This window comes from Acanthopagrus latus, chromosome 8, assembly GCF_904848185.1.
Source record: "Acanthopagrus latus isolate v.2019 chromosome 8, fAcaLat1.1, whole genome shotgun sequence".
In the NCBI taxonomy this organism is placed as follows: domain Eukaryota; kingdom Metazoa; phylum Chordata; class Actinopteri; order Spariformes; family Sparidae; genus Acanthopagrus; species Acanthopagrus latus.
The window spans coordinates 15,806,862-15,825,665 of NC_051046.1; the positions used below are offsets into that span (position 1 = coordinate 15,806,862).

At 42.8% G+C, this 18,804-nt stretch overlaps 1 protein-coding gene across 7 annotated transcripts in view; it reads left to right on the forward strand.

Annotated features, from left to right (window-relative positions):
- kcnq1.2 (potassium voltage-gated channel, KQT-like subfamily, member 1.2) overlaps window positions 1-18,804 on the forward strand; it is a 171,653-nt gene that overhangs the window by 97,034 nt on the left and 55,815 nt on the right. For 5 of the 7 annotated variants that reach the window (XM_037107771.1, XM_037107775.1, XM_037107774.1 and 2 more), the window contains 4 exons: window positions 8,955-9,030; window positions 10,109-10,203; window positions 12,067-12,107; window positions 13,987-14,048. In XM_037107771.1, coding sequence (XP_036963666.1) covers window positions 8,955-9,030; window positions 10,109-10,203; window positions 12,067-12,107; window positions 13,987-14,048 — 274 coding nt within the window. Of the gene's footprint in view, window positions 1-8,954; window positions 9,031-10,108; window positions 10,204-12,066; window positions 12,108-13,986; window positions 14,049-18,804 lie in introns of those variants that run through there. The other 2 variants (XR_005076581.1, XR_005076582.1) reach the window with 1 other exon arrangement.

The following is an 18,804-nucleotide window of genomic DNA, read 5'->3' on the forward strand; positions in this document are numbered from 1 at the left end:
TTTTGTCATCGCGCAAATAAATGAAAACCAAACTAAAGGTTAGATAAACAGACACTGATGTGGATGTTGATTTCCACAAAACGCTGATTTCTTCTCCACATTTTAAAGGAACCTTGCAGCTTTGTGTTTGGCCAGAGCTCTCAGCTGCGTTCCTCTCCTCTCCTCTCAACAAAAGGGAAATATATTCAGTATACACAGAGTTTTGATAGGATTGTAAAAGCTTAATGGAGGATGAAAAGTGCTGCCCCTTCACATTTCTTTCTTTCTTTTTCTTTAATACACAAACAGACACATACAGCAATCGCCGTTAAGAAAGCCATTCAGGCCTCCAATAGGAATGAAAAGGCTGACCACTGTAGAAAGGACTAATTAAACAGTAGTCTTTAATGTCAGTCAGTCCCCAACCTCAGCCCCAACCACACACGAATGAATGAAAGAATAATGTTCTTTTGAAAAGGAGCACGGTTTTATAATCTAAACTGATTGGCTTATTAAAGGGAAGCCCCTTAGCTAAGAAAGCCCACAGGTCCCCCTCCATCTCTTCCTTCCTCCCTCTCTCTCTCCCTCCCTCTCTCTTCCATTCTTCTTCTTCTTCTTCTTCTTCTTCTTCTGCATCCTCCTGCTGGGTCCATAGCCAGGGTTAAGCCAGGCTGAACGTGGTCAGGACTGTGACCGCCACCTCCAGCAGGCCCTTGCTCCCCCGAGGGTGTGCTGGCGCTAATTGTCTCTGGACACACACACACAAAAACACAGATGAACAGCCATGAGTGCTGGCATGACCAACGACTGGGCTCATGTGCTCGGATTATCAGAGCGCTGTAAAAGAAAAACGGCCAATTTAATCCAAAGATGGTGGCTGTAGTGGGACTGAGGGCTGTGAGGAGGGGGTTGGCTTTGGTGCTTAGGGGCCTCTGTACCAGGGGTTATCCTCAAAAATGATTGGGGGAAAAAAAATTCAAGGGTCCAGTGTGCAACCCCCCCAACCTCACCTCACTACTACCCACCCCCAAGACCTCCCCACCCCACCCAGGCTAGGGGACCCCCCGACTGGCAGCAATAAATAGATTCTTTCTTTAACATGCCTAATCCTGCTAAACAGCAACAAATCCTATTAGGCCATGAATTATAAATCCTTCTTCACCACCTCACCCCCTCGTCCCCCACTGGAGAAACCCAATCGCCCTCCTGTCCGCATATCACGCACGCGCATACCCACACGCACGCAAACACACTCGACCTCAAGAATGTTGGTCTAAACAGGGAGGATTGTAAGTGTTGAATGTCAATGCATTGGTATGTACGTCTATATATGTGCCTGCAAGATGCCAGTGCATGTGGATTTCCGTGTGTGGCCCCTTTGCGAGGCTTAACTCTCCACATGCCATTCTAGACTGAAGCTGGTCAGCCAAGCTCTCATATAGGTGCACAAACGCGTGTGCAGTCGGGGAGAATGTCATACACAGCTGGGTCGCAAATTGAAAATGCTTATTTTTATCCAGTGCAGTGCAAATATCATGTCTCTTGACTGTAGCTGGTTTGTCGGTAGGCTAGCAATGGTGCAAGATTTTTATGGTATCTCATAATCACAGTCAACTGTATTACACAGTTAAATTTGAATTTTAATCACAACAATGGTCATTAAAAGAATGAAAAATGAAGGGTTGTTTAATGGTAATCCAGGGAGAGAATGTGCTGTTATTGCTGCTTAGGACAGTGGCACATCCCAACCATGGATGACGTTTCTCCACTTCCAGCCACTGTACAAAAGTGAAGTTAAAATATCCCAGATACAGCTGCTGCCATCTTGCACTACTGACGTCATCTGGAGTTGGAGTCGGGGCTCAGCTGTCAGTTGTGACTTCACCCTCCTTCTTTTAGCATCAAATAACTAAATCAAACCAAACTTGTGAATGAACACGCGAGCAAACGTCATTGTGATAAGAACTACCTAAAATGACAGAAACAATCTTTTGGAAAATTGTATTTGATGTGTACTTAATAGTTTTTTCCTATCCCTAAACATAGAGAAGCTTGTTGGCTTTACATTTGGAGAGCTGGAAGGTTAGTCCATCTTTACATGCTGTACAGTCAATGATCCCAGCTAATATAAAAGCCAGCCGATAATGATGTGTGTTCAGAGGTGCCAGTGTGTAACCTTACAAGGACAACAATGGTTGTGGATGTTTCTATGGTGCCCTTCAGCCAGGCTAAGTGTTCACAGCCATGTTAACACTGCTGTGAGGTTGTAAATGTTCATTGTCAAGTAAACCAGACCATCTGAGAGTTAAACCAATGAAAAAGGGAAATCGAACAATTTGTCCTCGTGATGTTGCTGGATGAAAGCTGTTGAGACACTTTCGTCTGGACTCAAAAGCGGATGACTGACCAGCCAAATGAGTAACATCGCAATGGAGCCATGCCGTGAAAAGAGAGCTCCAAAATAGACCGAAAACAACCATTAAAACCAGATTGATGAGGTTAAAAAATGTTTTTATCCAGACGCACTCACTAAACATGCATGCCCACATTACTGACCCACCTTAGGCTAAACACTTAGACCAAAAGAAGGTCTGGCCCCAAAGAGGGCGTCATTAACCCCAAATCTATCCGACTCTCTAATTAGGCTCACTTTGAAGAGTAGTTACAGCCACGTCTTGAGGCTACACCTGAGGCCTGGAACATTAACCCTCAGAACCCAAATTAGTCTGGTTACATCTAAGAGGTAGCCATTGTCCACAACTGACCGCTCCCAGGAACTGCACACATGTATCTTTAGAGACTAAACCGTAGGATTGATTTGAAGTGTATTCCAAGTATCTATATTTTATGTGAGAAGCCGTCATCTGTAGAATACCTGCCATTAGATCTTTTTGTCTATATTTTCCACATTAAAATCCTTCATACCCAAGGAAAAACATTTTTTTTCCCCACGGTTGTAGTTCTCGGTTTTCCCCGCTGCCTAACTGCAAGCCTCCTCGCCCAAATCTTTCGTTAATTTGGCAGTTAGAGTCGTGTCAGGAAGAGTTCACCAGTCATTAGTCTACTTGTTAGATGTGCGCTCCCCTCTCTCTCTCTCTCTCTCTCTCTCTCTCTCTCTCTCTCTCTCTCTCTCTCTCTCTCTCTCTCTCTCTCTCTCTCTCTGCGTGGTGGGAAAAGAGCTGTGTCTGTCTCTGTTCTCCCTAAATGATGACAGGTTGTGAGACTCATTAACATTAAACATGGGTGGGGTTTTTTTCTGAGGTCACCAGGATGCCGACTGTCTCCCGAAAGGAATCATTTTCATTGGCGGGATTCTTTATCAGCTTAAGAGATGGTAGTCATTCACACGTACCTTTTTTTTGGGGGGGGGGTCCGACTGCATCAGGATACTTTGCACAAGCACAAGCAGCATAGTATTTAGTATTTACGAAGGCTTTGTTTTTTGTCAGCACTGTTGAAGTCAAATTACGGAAATGACATGGATCGATGCATTGTATTTGTCTGCGTTTGCTCCATACATTCCCTCATGTACAGTATATACACAAACATGTGCTTGTTTCACGGTGTTCAGTACTTTGACAGCTTGTTTGTAGTGGAGATGCAGAAGGTTTAGGGCGACGGCAAACCTACAGCGTCTCTGGCGTCTCTCTCTCTCTCTCACCGTCTTTCTGAGGCCACACACATCAAACGTGGCCTGCTCCCTCTGTTCTCTCTTTGTCATCAGCTCTTAATGGGCACTCTGCTTTGATGTGGCCTGGTTGTTGCTCTTTGTCTCCGGCGTGTCTTGATCAGTGTCTATTGATCTGGTGGGGACATGAAAACAAGCAGAGCAGATGCGCAGAGCCGGGGTGGGGGGGGGCCATTGTATCAGAAGCCATATTTAACCAGCTGTGGCCAGCTGCACATGAAGCACGTCGAGCCTTCCAGGATCTGGATGTGTCAAGTTTGAGAAAAAAGAGAGAGTACAATCCCTTTCACACTGGACGAAACCCCCAATTACAACCACTAACATCTGGCTTTCATCTTCATTGAGAAAGGGTACAAATATGCATTCATTTTACGGTCAAATGACTCTGCAGTTGTCACGGACAGGGTGCAAAATTAGCTTTTTTTGCCCACTGGTCAAATTTAACCACCCACTCAATAGATTACTTTTGATGACCATGTGCCACTTGCATATTTTACCAGCATTTGGCTGGTGGCTGGAACTTATTTTGATTCCCAGTCACGGGTTTTTATCGACTCCAGCCCCTGTTAGCATTGACGGAAACAAGACAGGCACATTTTTACCCCTTTTCCCGGCACAATACCACATTATGGTGTGAGTTGAAGTTCCGGATGTTGGCACATAAGTGGTTGTTCCATTGGTCTCTGGTCAAGCAGTTGCTTCAACATTGTGCAGTCAGCGCTGAATTTGTAACAGACAGAATGGAGAGAAAAATTCAATGAAATGTACCATGCTAACATTGTCACTGGCCTCCATGCTACTTTCTACTGTTCCTTGTTTTTCCATTGTGATCGTGGCATCAAATGTGGCACACCACAGAAAGGAACACTCCTCTTCTGTCAACGGGAAAGGAGTCAAGTGGCTTTTTTAAGCAGGTTTGCTATGGACATCTTGGTACAGCAGCTCTGAAACGACTGTTGGGCATGCTAACGGCACCACTTGTGAGCTGTGGTCACTAACCTTTTATGAAACAGAATTAAAAGAAAAAGTGCAGATGAGAACATATACATTGGGCTATATGGAAACACAGTGTAGATAATGTGCATTTCTGATAATTGCAGACAAACAAAAACAGAAGTAGATAAAAGACAACATTAACTGTTGTGTTTCGGGGCATCTTCAGATGTAGCTGTTCTAGTGCAGAGATAGCCTGAGAAAGAAAAACGTCTTGCACTCAAGAAGATTTAATTCCCCACTTGACAAACCTTAATTTCTTGCATTGAAGCCTATTAATTTAAAACGCTCGCTGAATGGGGAAACTTGGCCGTTACAATATCGTGTCTTAGCAGTGCGGCCTTATAATTCTTAACACGGGCACCCTCTGGCATGCCAACACTTTTTAGATCAAACATTCCTGAAAGAATGTAGTCATCTTATCCTTCCAAGATATGATAAAAGGATGTCTGTTTTTGAGGAGAACAGAAGAAGAGCCCATCTCTTTGATGGACCAAAGCACTAGTCATAAAGCTTATCTCACACAGATGCACACACACACACACACACACACACACACACACACACACACACACACACACACACACACACACAGGCCAGGCCTGACCATAGCGCATTGATGTCTAAGGCTGCTTTCTCCTGACTGACTCCGAGGTTATTGCAGCGCACCATGGAAGCACAGGATATTTGACGGTCCCCTGCCAAAGAAAGAGCCAAGGGGGTGGGAGGACGAGGGAGAGTTGCCATTGACAACTCCGGGATCTCCGAAGTGACCATCTGAAAATGAAAAAAGAGAAACCTTATTAAGAGAGAAGTGTCCAGGGGAGGCCACGGGGCTAAATCTGTCACAGCTTTTCAAGAGGGGGTATGGGGCCAGTTCACGACTCCAGCAATCACAGCTCCTACATGACTTTTAGAGTTGACCTAATGAAGAATAGCGAGTCTGTTGAGAGGACCTAGGAGTTGGGGTTTAATCCGTAAAAAGAAAAACACATAACCGCCCCGCCCAAAAGAGAGTGAATCATACAGCGCAGGACAATGGAAAATATATTGAAGTCGTCGTGGGTGAGATCTGAGCTTCGCTGACTCAAGCGGAGTCCCCGGGATACACAGTGTGTCAACTCTTCTGCACAGATGTAAAATAAACACCAAGAAAAGAGAAGGGAGGGTCGGGAGGCGGGAGGAGATGACTGGGAAGCAGAGTCAGAGCCGGCAAGTGTTTGAAGGGCAGCATCTGCAGAGAGATGTGGGAATTACATTCCTCCAGTTTCTGTGTGCCAAATGTTTAATGGAGGAGGAGGGGAGAGGAAGGGTCGGTGTCGGACAAAACCCCCCGTGTTATTCTTTTATCACACTTACCCGATGAACATGTGTGCGCATTTGTGTCAAACGCAGGAAACAGGAGGAGGGCAAGGAGGGAGCGTGGTACAGTTGTACAACGATCAAAACCGCACATGTTTTTTGTTTCCTACATGTGTTTTCTTTCCCAATTACGCTCAAACCTCCAAGTCACTCAGAAAAGAGGCGGAAAAAAAAACACATCCCTCTCCTCACCAACCATGGAGAGCATGTAGGTGGGGAGGTGCACCCCCCCCCCCCCAAAAAAAAAACTAGGGCCTCATGCTCTTTATGTTTGGCATTGTTTGTGTGCATTTCCTCCTATAGCTCGGGCAGCCCTCGCATGGAGGGCAGGAAAAAAGACAGCAGCCCCGACGGCCTTTGATGTTCATGTTTTATGGTCCCATGTCAACGCATTGTCTGTTAAGTCCTTTTGTTGTTCCTCTGCCTAATTAAGACCTCAGTGCGACTTGTTGACTCCACAAAGACCCTTGTTTGGGGAGGGGGAGGGCGGTGTGTGTGTGTGTGTGTGTTTTTGTGTGTGTCGAGGGTGTGTGCGTGTGTGCTCACTTGGGTGTGTCTGCTTCGATAGCAACGTCGTTTAAAACAGAGTACAGGCACGCACACACACACACATTACCCCCTGCGTACAAAAGCGTAGGCTTCGACTACAGAATGGAGTCATTCATGTGCCGCTTTATTTTTTTGAGGGCCGTTCGACGCAAACATCCGGCGCATTATGAAAGCACATTTGTGGGTACGGTGCACATGATCCTGAGAGGTGTGTGTGTAGAAGTGGGATTGCAACACGCGTCGTTTTAATATTTATCATTTTGAAGTTTGAAATCTCTCCGGCAAAGTGACGGTTTGCTGCTAATCCAGTGTCTCAGGAGAGTACACTGCACACACAGCACACACACACACACACACACACACACACCATCCCGCGACCTACCAGCTTTACCTTGTTGTCTTTGATACCAACAGATGGCTGAAAGGTCACCTGTCTCTGAGATGAACTGTACATGAAATAGAAGACAGGTAGAGAGATGGAAACAAGTCCTGCTCGCCCACCAGATAGGAGCTCATTCTGTATTACATAATACCGCATAATTTGTCTAAGAATGAAGTCCGCAACAGTCGATCAATAAGAACATATTAGGGTTATTCTTTAGGTTTATTTAACAAATTGACACTCATAGTTGAATAGTGGCTGGCAGTCTTTAAGAACGTTGTAAATGCTAATTACTAGGCCACAACCCAAGGCAGGAAGATTGATTATTTTATTTTCAATTAAGATTTTGCCCTTTAGTTATCATGAGAAAATGATAATCGAGATAAATCATTTCCGTGACGTATTTCATTTCTCAGTAATGCTCTTGTTTTGTTTTACAGCGGTGCGCTCGCTCTCAGCCAGGCTGCAGCATGTTTAATTACACTCACTGCGGTCAAGTGGGCCGCCGTTTGCGAGAAACCTGGTCAATGCCAGTTGCCGCTTTGATTTTTGTAGGCGTTTATTTGCGCTGTGTCAGCACCTTTGCTTGGAGTGTCCAAAAAGGACAAGAGACACATTTTACCAAATATTTGTTGTTTGTTTATCAGTTCAAATATGTTTAAAGTTTGAGGCGATCCTCTGCAATACGACAGCTTCTTTAAGGCCAGTGAATTCATGATGTTTCCAGAGTCATTGAGTAACCTGGTAATCATGATTATGATTGTTGCCATAATAAAGCAGCTCTTTCATGATCCTACTTAGCACTTTTAGGACTCAAGCACCCAGTCGGACAGTCTAACACAGGTTTCACTTAACATTATTTTTTATATTTGAGGCTTTCTCGGAGTGATCTGGAAAGAGGTTTGAAATAATTACATTTTTCAAAATGAAGTCAGTGTTCATTATTTTGCCAGATTTTTGTCAACCGTGGTTGTTTTTAAACAATGAAAACAGCAACTCCCATGATCCCTCATGGTGTTACAACATCATTAAACTAGGTCATTAAATACTGACATATACCATCATTAATATATGATGTATCTGGAATTTTCTCCATGCACTTGGAAAAAAAGTTTAAATAAAATCAAATGGTTGGAATTAAAATATGATATAATATGCCTTTTATTTAAATTGGAACATGACGATTTGACTGCTGGTGTTTCTGTGCGCCTGCGTCCGTCTGTGCCTGCACACACTGTTTGTGTGCTTTAAATCACTCAGTCGACTGAGATCCAGTCACTCAACAAATTTGACAGCACGATTAGTTCTCTCATCCATGTTCATTCATAGCCCTCGTCGCGAAAACATGCAGCTGTCACACATGCTCTATCCAAGGACATGCTTCGGCATTCTTTGACCAATAAATCACATGAGCAGCACCAGCGCGCAGCACACAGAGAGCCTCCTTGAAGAAACAAACACAACTGCATGCCATACAGTCACTACGGTATGCGAGTACGAGGTTGTGTGTGTTGTTTGTATCCAGCGGTTTCTGTTTCAGTGTTTAGCTCCATACCAGTGGGTTTTTCCTTGTGTTGACACAGATGTGCTGCTTCGTGCCGGGGGGACGTGTGTTTTGGGACTCCTCTTAATGCAAACCGAGTCTGTTTTTCCCTTCTTTCACTTTGTTTTGTAGATTCGTGGTAGTGACTGATAAGACAGGCACTGGGAGAGGGCAGATTGAAACACACAGCTCTAGGTTAGCAAGTGTTTTTGTGTACATGAATGCATACCTTCCAATGTGTGCTCTCCTGTCAGGGCCACATGTGTTTTGTTGTTGCTCGTCCTGTTCTTCAATGCAGCAAGAGCCAGACTTGCAGATCTCTTCAGTTTTTTTTTTTGTTTTTTTTTACTCAGCTTGTCCAAAACAAGCCACTTCACATTTTACAGCAAGGAAACATCTGCACACTTCCCCATCATTGTTTTTCTCTTCAACTAAATCAGTCTCCCTTTCTGTCACAGGTTGTCCCATGCCCAGAGGTCAGCTGTTAAAGTCCTCCGCAGAATGCAGTACTTTGTGGCCAGGAAGAAGTTTCAGGTAAGCAGAAAGGAAATCCAGAGGAGGAGAGAGAAATTCAGCAAACTTGCGGAGCGCAAAGGAGGGGGGAGATGGAGAGATAAAGAGAGAGACAGATTGAGAAGGAGTGAGAGAGAAGTGTGTTGTGTGTGCATGGAGTGAGTGTGCGGTTGTACAGGATGAGAAGGGGGGGGAGCCCCGAGGGCATAGATCAGCTGCAGCTCTGCTGTGCACGTGTGTGCATGTGTGTGTGTGTGTGTGTGTGTGCGTGTGTGTGTGTGTGTTTGTGCGAAAATGCCTGAAACCTGCACCTGCATGTCTTCTTTGTGCTCACTTCAGTTCAGCCGTAGTATCATGGGAAATCTGCTAACCTGTCTCTAGGGCTACAGTAGGAATTCACTTACTGTACTGAAAAACACACACACACACACACACACACAATCAGCAGGACGCAGCCTGGAACAGTAATAAAGTCAGCAGAAATACACTAGGAAATTTTGCACAATAAATATTTCAGTGAAAAAATAATACATAATCATGTTTGAAATACTTTGGCCATCATTTTCATGCTACATGTTATTGTAGAATGGTTCCTATATTCTTACCATCTCCAAGTGTTGTACATGTTTTCAATTATGGCCTAAGCGATCTCAGCTGCAGAGGCTACACTCTGCATATACCGAGGATACCCTAAAGAGTTCACTGGGTTCTTTCTGATGCTGCTTGTATCTACGTCACACTAAACAAAGCTGTGAAAGGACCTTAACACGATTTGCTCTCTACATGACCATGCACTTGTCAGTGCATGCACGACAATGCACACACACACACACACACACACACACACACACACACACACACACACACACACACACACACACACACACACACACACACACACACAATGAGTTAACAATGAACCCTTTGCACCCTAGGGGGTTGGGGATGTTTTCGGGGACCAAGCAACAGCGGCAATGGTTGACAATGGCTTTTGTGTCCCTGTGTGTGTGTGTGTGTGTGTGTGTGTGTGTGTGTGTGTGTGTGTTTGTGCTATGGTTTGTGTGTGTGTGTTTGTGTGCGTACGTGCATTGATCCACAGCAAGCACGGAAACCGTATGATGTGCGAGACGTGATCGAGCAGTATTCCCAGGGTCACCTCAACATGATGGTTCGCATCAAGGAGCTGCAGAGAAGGTGCCGTCTTTGACTTTGTTTCGCACGCTTCCTCCCTCGCTCTCTGTCCCTTACCTTGTGTCAGTTGATTTTTTGATTTTTTTTTCCATTCTGTTGGGATACAGCCTCATTGTCACAAGAAGTCAGAAAACATGATATAGTGTCATTTTAAAGAATCACAGCATACCATTAACCTTTTGTTTTTCAGATTGTCCTGTCATTAAATGGGTAACTCCACTTATTGTGTTGTTTAAAGGTTTTAGGAAGCACTACTGCATATGTGAAAAAGCAATAAAAAGCCTTTTGTAGCTCCAGAGGAAGGTGCATGTCACTCAGTGGCAAGTTGAATTGTGGGTAATGTAGGCGCCAGGTTCTGGAAAGCAGCCCACTAGTCTAGCATTGCACTCCTATAACAGTGTTGTTTAAAAACAAATGATCAAATTCAATACATAAGGCGCATTCTTCTTTCTTTTTTAAAACCTGGCGCCTACTTTTCCCACAATGCAACTTTGCCAATGAGAGACACCACTGAAAGCAATTTATCAAATAACATGCAGCTTCCTCTGGAGCCACAAAAGGCTTTTAAACTACTTGTTTTTCAAATACGCAGTTGTACTCCCCAAGACCTTTAAACACACTTTTATGTGCAAAAGTGACCCTTTAAATAATCTGCAGTGACATCATGGTCAACTCACTCGGGTCATGAAGACAACAGGAAGAGAGATGGCTCCATTACAGTTGCCTCTATTCAGGTTTCAGTAATTGTGCAACTCTTGACAGTTTCTGTCAGCTGGATTCCGCTCCTGCTGCACAGTTTGTTGCCTTTCCTCTGACACATAGGAGCCTCGCTGGCATCCGATTTGTTACACCTTGTTGTGCTTTCTTGAGCTGTAATGAAGTCCAGTCCCCTCCGAGGTAAAAATCTTTCACCCTCGTTCCGCAGATTTTCTCTGCTTTTTTTGAAGCAATTTTCCTGTCGCTCTCCCTCCTCGGAGGTCGGTTAGATAATAAATTAGGTCAGACTTATGTAAGTGTGTCACCTGGACCTCGTACCACCTTTCACAGTAACTCAGCTGAATCGCAGTAATGCCCTGTGAAATTTTCGAAAGCAGCAGGACACCAAAATATCTCAATAAATCAAGACGACTCTTAATTAATGTAATTTATAGCTAACTGCAGTGATGTGACACCTTAAAACAAGGAATCATAGAGCGAAGACTCTTTTTAATCACAGTTATCATAATTATCTAAAATGATAATAATTTGTTATTGTTAACATTATTTTTTTTGCAACCCTACAAAAAGGCATGAACGTAGCATTCAACAGCAAACACCAGGACAAAGACTGCACATTTGACTCCTGCAAAAATCCCCACAACAATGCAGTGACTGCTTTGTTTCAAATGTAAATGAAAAATAATTAGAGACATGTGACTGCTCGTGATAAAAAAATCCCCACTTAATTTGAGGTGATGAAAAGAAGAGGGAATGCTTTACAGAGCATGTTGAACTGCTTCCCCTGCCCCAGCAGATTTATTGATGACTAACAGTCTGCATGAGCACGCCTCACTGTTTATTTTCAAAGCTTCAATAAGAACATAGCATTCATTTGTTCATCCCTTTAAAAAACTTGCACGTTGGTTTTTTTCTTTCTTTCTTTTTTCCTAAAGCAGCGATATATAAATATGGTTCAAGCTGACGCCATTTGTTTAATTTTATTGGCTCTATAAATTGACTTATATTGTTTTACTGTTTTGCTCATGAGCTGGAATAAAGTGCTGTTTACTCAACTGAATCTCCTTAGCATCTGGTCGGGGTTTTTTTTTTTTTTCTTTTTCTTTTTCTTTTTTTTTTACTTTCGTTTCTCGTGTCTCTTCCCCTCAGGCTGGATGGCACACTGGGGAAGCCAGGAATGTTTCTTCCAGGTAAATACACAGCAAATACAACAGTCTACATCTGATAGACAGCTATCACTCCACACTCCATCCCTGTGTTTATACCTTACACATTCACAAGCGGTGCCAGACTAGATAAGAGAGGCAGAGGGGTCAGTGGTGTGTGTGTGTGTAATGTTGTTTGGATGTGGGTGCATTTACATGTGTTTTTTTAGATTTGGTAATACGTGACTTTGTGCACCCTGCTTGTTTCATTTGAAAGTGAAGGTGAGCTATACGATACATTTATTTGATCACATTATTTGTTTATTAATGACATTTTAAAGATTAAATTAATAATTTGAGCCCAGAATCACAACATTTTCCATATATCAATCATATTTTTTTGTGTTGGGCTCTGTTCACTAACAGTTGTAGTCATTAAATGTCCAAGTTAAGTATTTGCCTCACAACATTTTTTGTAGGATCAACACATAATGTAGGTTTTGTTATAAACTACAACTGAAACGATAAAACTCTATCGAAACTGACATCGTTCAATTGTTCCTCAACTCTCAATCACCTACACAGCCAGCAACCTACCCAGCAACATCCATGAGACACAGCAGCAAGAAAATGCTGACAAACAAAAAAAAATAATGAAATCAATACAGCGGTTCAAGTCAAGTTACAAAAACACAGATTCATGAAGTAGCACGTCTCTTTGATTAGTGTGACAAAGGCACAGAACACTGGGGATTTGTCTCCACCACCTTTTTTTAAATGGCTGATGTTCTCCCCGTCACTTCCTAAAAGAATAAGTTGTTTTAAATGTTCCAAAACATAGTCTGAATGAAGCACCGTTAACTAACGAATGAAAAAAGGTGGACTGACATGCACTGGAGTTTTATGCAGCATATGTTATATTGGCATAGTTACTTAAATGATGTGGAAGTTGTGGATGAGACAGATAAAGATGACAGAAGCCTCAGCAATGACCTCTTGATTTGCCGTTATTCAATTATTTCCCGCCGTTATTATCTACTCTGACGCTGATTCTGCAGTTATGTTGCCACCAAGAGCTGCGTATGTGGAGGGCAGTTTTAAAAAAGTCTCATCATCCGAGTCCTTATGTCCCCATCTCGTGCCAACACAAAGTGCTGTGCTTGGGGGAAAAAAAAAAAAAAAGGTTAAGTTAACTGCTCCTGACAACTGCTGCCACAGCCTCTCTGCCAACTGAACAAGAAACTGGCTAACTTGAACAAGATGTTATTCTGATTAGATAGAGTTAAAGTGAAAAAAATAACAATTCATTCTGATCATCATGCCACGTTATCAGGAAGTCACAAAGAAACACGTGATTTTAGAAGATCTCATTTTTACTTTATTATGATTTAATGCTGGTATGTCAGTGTGTTTACATATGAATCTAAACATTCTTAACATTATTTCCCTGCACCACCACCCACCTTCCCTCCCTTTTTCCTTCGGCACGGTTCCCCTCAGTAAACAAGTCTTGGCTGACCCCGGCCACTAACAGGGTTAACCAGTCGGACAAGGGACTGAATTAAGAAAACAGCCCAGGAGCTGAACACAATGTCTGTGAAATCACCATTGTAGAGGTTTTGCACAAGGCAAATCAGAGAATACCGTGTTGCTACTGCAGATCCACAGAGAGTGGAGGGTAAAGTCACCCGAACTTACCCTGCTTTCAATCTAAAGAATGGAGTTTACTCATATTTTTAACATTACATAACTCTTTCTGACATTTAATGTAAATATTACAGTACTACATCACGAGCCTCCAGGGCTCTTACTGTAAAACAGTGTTGTGTTTGCAATGTGCGCATGAGTGTACAATAATTCAGTAGTAAATTCCTGTCAAGTGTATTTATGTTATATTGTGTTTGACGTTGTTTTCATTCACAAGGAAAAGGGGAGGATAAAGAATACCCAACGATTGGAGCGCGACTGATCAGGCTTGAAGATAAGGTAGGCACACTCCTGCGTCTCAGTGTGTGTGTGTGTGTGTGTGTGTGTGTGTGTGTTTCGTCTGTGAGAGAGATAAACTGATTAGATTACCTTTGGTGTTTGTAGCCAGAAGTGTGTGTGTGTGTGTGTGTGTGTGTGTGTGTGTGTGTGTGTGTGTGTGTGGCATAGTGTTGGTGTGTGTCCGAGCGCATTTCTGTTCGTTATCAGATGAGTGACGTGCGGTGTGGAATCTTTTGATTTTGTTTTGGCTGGGCTCCGTCAAAGTCTGTACCAGCGTAAAAAACGTGCACCTGCATTCTCTCTCCACCTTATCAGCATCTATTCAGAGCTGCATTAGTGCTGCACATGCGTTTCTCTTCGGGCGCTTCTTCTCTCTTGTTCCAGGCTGGACACATTTTCATGATTTTGCACGCTAGCCCTCATTTTTCCCTTGGTTGGTGACAATGCTTGGATGTTCGTGTTTCCATTAGGGAATATCAAAAGTACTGGAAGCACCGGGGGGGTGGGGGGCTTAAGAGAAAAGTCTATGCAGTAAGGAATGGCCAATTGGCAACAGCTGTGTTATGAACCCCACTGGTTCAACTGGGCGTGCCCTCTCTAGTAGATGAACAGTTGATGCCAGCATGATGCCAGTGTGATGCCAAGATAGACATTGTCCCCGCAGGGTTGGTCGGACCAGTTGGACTGGTGTGTGAACGCGTCTGCCTTCGTGTCTATCAGCCTCTCTGTCTTTCCATGTGCAAATTATAGGATATGAAATGTGTTTGTTAATTTTGGTCTGTGGCTACATCTGTTGTCTGTTTTGTCTGACTGGTGGCATCACGAGAAAGCAAAATGATTTTTTGTGGATTTGGAAAGGTTTTGGGAGTTGCGCCGCTCAAGCGTGTTTTCTTTTTACGAAGCCGTGTGTTTAAAATTTAATTCTAACCATACAGTCGAGTCGTCCTCACATCTTACAGTGAGGCAGAACAACGCAGTCTGTGGCCACTTCTCTTCTATTCAGGTCCCCGCGGTTCGCCACAACATTTATCATCCCATCTCTGTGCGCTCATCGAGGCGACACGTCCTATGATGTTTGCATGCGTTTGCTTCCTTTTGTTACGTACGGAGGAGTAATGATCTTGAACCAATGCGAGCTCGCAGCCCGAAGACCTCCCCCGGTGATTGAGTTACGGCCCATTTGCTCTGGGCTGCATGTTGTGATCGCAATCTCCTGATTGGAAACATAAACCTGCGTTCGGAGGTGCCTCCTCTACCTCTCTCAGTCTCTCCGTTTCGCCTCTTTCACTTCTTCTCTCACCCCCGCTCTGCTTTGACGTGAAGGCTGAATACAACTGAGAGGTGGATAATTGAGAAACAAATCAGCGGAACCCCAGTGATGCAGGCCGCTCTCCCTCCGAAACAATGTGGAACCAATCACTGCCGCTCTAATCAGAACTGCATTTTCCTGCAATGCTGCAACAAGCATCCTGTCAAAGTGGAACAAAAGGGAAGGCAGCCACAACTCGTGACGCCCAGAGCCCAGAGCCCAGAGCCTCATCCTTCATAATTACTATTTTCCTCGTCTCAGCATCCGCCTGCTTCCCCGGTTTAATTTCGGTTTGTGTGAATTTGTTGTTTTGATGGTTGTGATGGGGCAGCACACCTGTTACACAGAAACGGGGGCCTCCTTTTCCCCTCAGGCAGCAGGTGGATGAACCTGTCGACCTCTGTTACTTGACACATCGCCTGGTCCTCCTCCAGACGGGGAAACGTTGCTAATTTTCAACCAGATTTGTATCCTTACAATCTGTATAATATATGCAAAAATGAACAGTGGTAAACTTTCCCTCTGCGTTGCCTGCACCATGAGCTCCCCAGGTCATTTCCCTCCATGATCCGGTGGACCGCTCTGGGCTCGAGCTACAGATTGTACCACCACATTTTGTATTCCTGCACCTCCACGCACATTAAGTCTGTGAAAGTCAGACTGAGAAACATCAGATTGAACTGCAAAGATGGGCACTGCTGGTCAAATATCAGCCAGGATTATGTCGATGCATTGCGTATTTCTTAACTCAAGTATTTTCACAAACATTTTTTTCTGTGATCTGTTAAGCTGCGGTCGCCATATTGTTTCCTGCTTCAAAAAACAGAGCAAAACTAAGCACCGCCCAACTGGAGCTTTTATTGGATTGGTGCGACAAAGTGCTCTCTGGTGGTTTTTGTTCTCGTTTTTTTCTAGTAAGAGGACCCTTTTTTTTGTTTGCTCTGGTCATATAAAAATAATTACATCTTACTACTGCAGTAAAACACTTCTTCCAGCTCCGGTGACACTTGAATGTGAATGAACGCATTCGTATGTCAGCTTTATGTAGATGGAACGGTGGGATTTTATAATTACACTTGCTGTGTAATCCTCATATCTGAGCAAAATGATCTTTGTTGTTTTGAAGCACAGCATTTTCTTTGTGCTCCATTTTCATTCAAATCTTGTTGAAAGACGGAAAGTCTTTCCACTTGCGAAACAGCAATTCCAAATCAAACCTCACCCTAAACATAATGTTCAAGCTAGATAAAAACTGTATTTTAAAAAAAAATGTGAAATGGAAAACACAGTAAGTCAGGTTTGTTGAAACTTGTTCGAGTGTCCTTGAGTTCAGTTGTCAGTAGCACGCTGTTTGCAACAGAATCTCCAGCGCTGCCTGTCACTTTTGTTTGTCTCGCATCACTGCACGCATTTCACAACGTTGTGTAATTCCCAGGTTGCGTCACCTCTCACATGTCGCCCGTAATAGTAAACCTAATAACATACAAAGCAAAAAAAAAAAAAACCTGGTGTCACAGTTGAATCACTTGTGAATGGGATCTTTCTCAACAGCCCCGAGGAATTATTCATCAACTGTGCCCTGATGTTTGTGTGTGTGTGGGTTTGTGTGTGCACAAGAGTGTGTTCCCATGCTTTTCTCAATACTCACTCTTGGTCAACGTCCAGCAACATTTTTTTTTTTTTTTTTGACAAATTCCCACTTTCTATTCCCCTCTCCCCTGTAAAAACACCAGACATGGAGCACTCTGACTGCACTTTACGCTGCAGCTGAGTAAGTAAGATTTCATTTTCTTGTCCGGCTATTGTCAGCACATCACTTGTAGATGAATTTATCTTCAGTGGACTGAAGGGGACTCGGGCATTGTCTGTCCTGTACAGGGTTAGACAGTGATTTATCACAAGCAGACAAAGAGACATATAGATCTACACACATAGACTCGCACACACACGAGGATGGAGTTGATTAATCACCGATGTGTCTAACCCCACGCTCTCAAGATTGAATTCTCCAGGAGCAACCTGGAAACGAAGATGGATGGCTCTCCGTGACAGCGTGTTATCTTTCTGTCAGACACACTCGATGAAAAATACCCAAACGACAAGCTCAAACAGTGGCCAGTGTCTCTGGGCTTCAGCGTGCCCTTTCAGAAAGAAGCTCGCTGCATGCTTTAGGATGAAGTCAGCCCACTGCTTGTGGTAAATCTCTCCAAGTTTTATAGGAACAGGATTTTTCTCTCATAGCAATAGACAGAAAAGGGCAGGGAAATTACAACAATATGCTTTCACATAGCCTGTAAATGTCTGTCTGAACAACAAGCTTGAGCTTTTTTTGTCCGATGCTATTTTGTTTCAGAGATTTAACAATATTGTAAAGTGTTGTGCAGCCCAGAGCCAATTTCAAACTGAAATGAGTGTGTAAGTTGACAGCGGCAGCCTTTAATTATGCAGGAGAGGACTTTTTTTCTTTTTTTTTTTTTTTTTTGCAGAGAGTTGAGAGTTTTTCACAAGGTTAAAAAAAAAAAAAAGTGTAAGGTCACACCAAACTTTTAAATGTCTAACTTGTTGAATAATGGAAGTAAATAATGTGTTATTCACTGATAAATTATTTAGACACAATTTAAAAACCTGAATAACTTTTAAAAACAGAATATATGAAAAGTTGATGTTTAGAGCTCATTTCTGGGGGCTGATGCCGACATCGAAATATATTAACCATCGGGTATACACAAGTTTTTGCAATAAGATCTCTAACAATAACAATAAACTTAATTGTCTTAAATGTCATCAGTGCACTGAAATGGCACACTTCAGTGGCAACTATTATAGAATATTGGTTGGCTGATATTATCAGCTGATGTTGGCCTATCATAGATGTATCTGTGTCGGTGTGTATGTTGTCCTGTTTGCACCAATATGAGACGCAAATGAAAACTTTTTTTGTTTTTAGATTATAATGCAGAAAAGCTTGGTGGGTAATTTATTATGAATAAATTCCCAGAGAAATTTACGGTTTCAGTTCATTTTACTGTCAATGTTAAACAATAAAAGTCTATTGATAAACTGTAAAATAACCAGTCTCCGTTACATATCTTTGTCACTGGTGTTTGATAACCAGAATTAAGAGATCGTGCAAAAAAGCGTGTACAGTATATCGACCTATATATCGATATCGTTCTTTTTGGGTATCATTATTGTTGGTATCCTTCATTAGTATCAGCATCAGACCCAAAAATTGAGTATGGATTGGACTTTAAATGTAAATGATCCCAAGCATTTTTTTCATTAAAAAATAAAGTTTTCATATCTGTGCATATCAGACATATATACAGTATGCAGATACAGATATATATGTGATGAGACAAAATGATATATAGCTCAGGATCTAATACTTATTATGATTTTTAAAAAATGCTTTATCAAGACTCATTTATGTATAAACATTTTAAA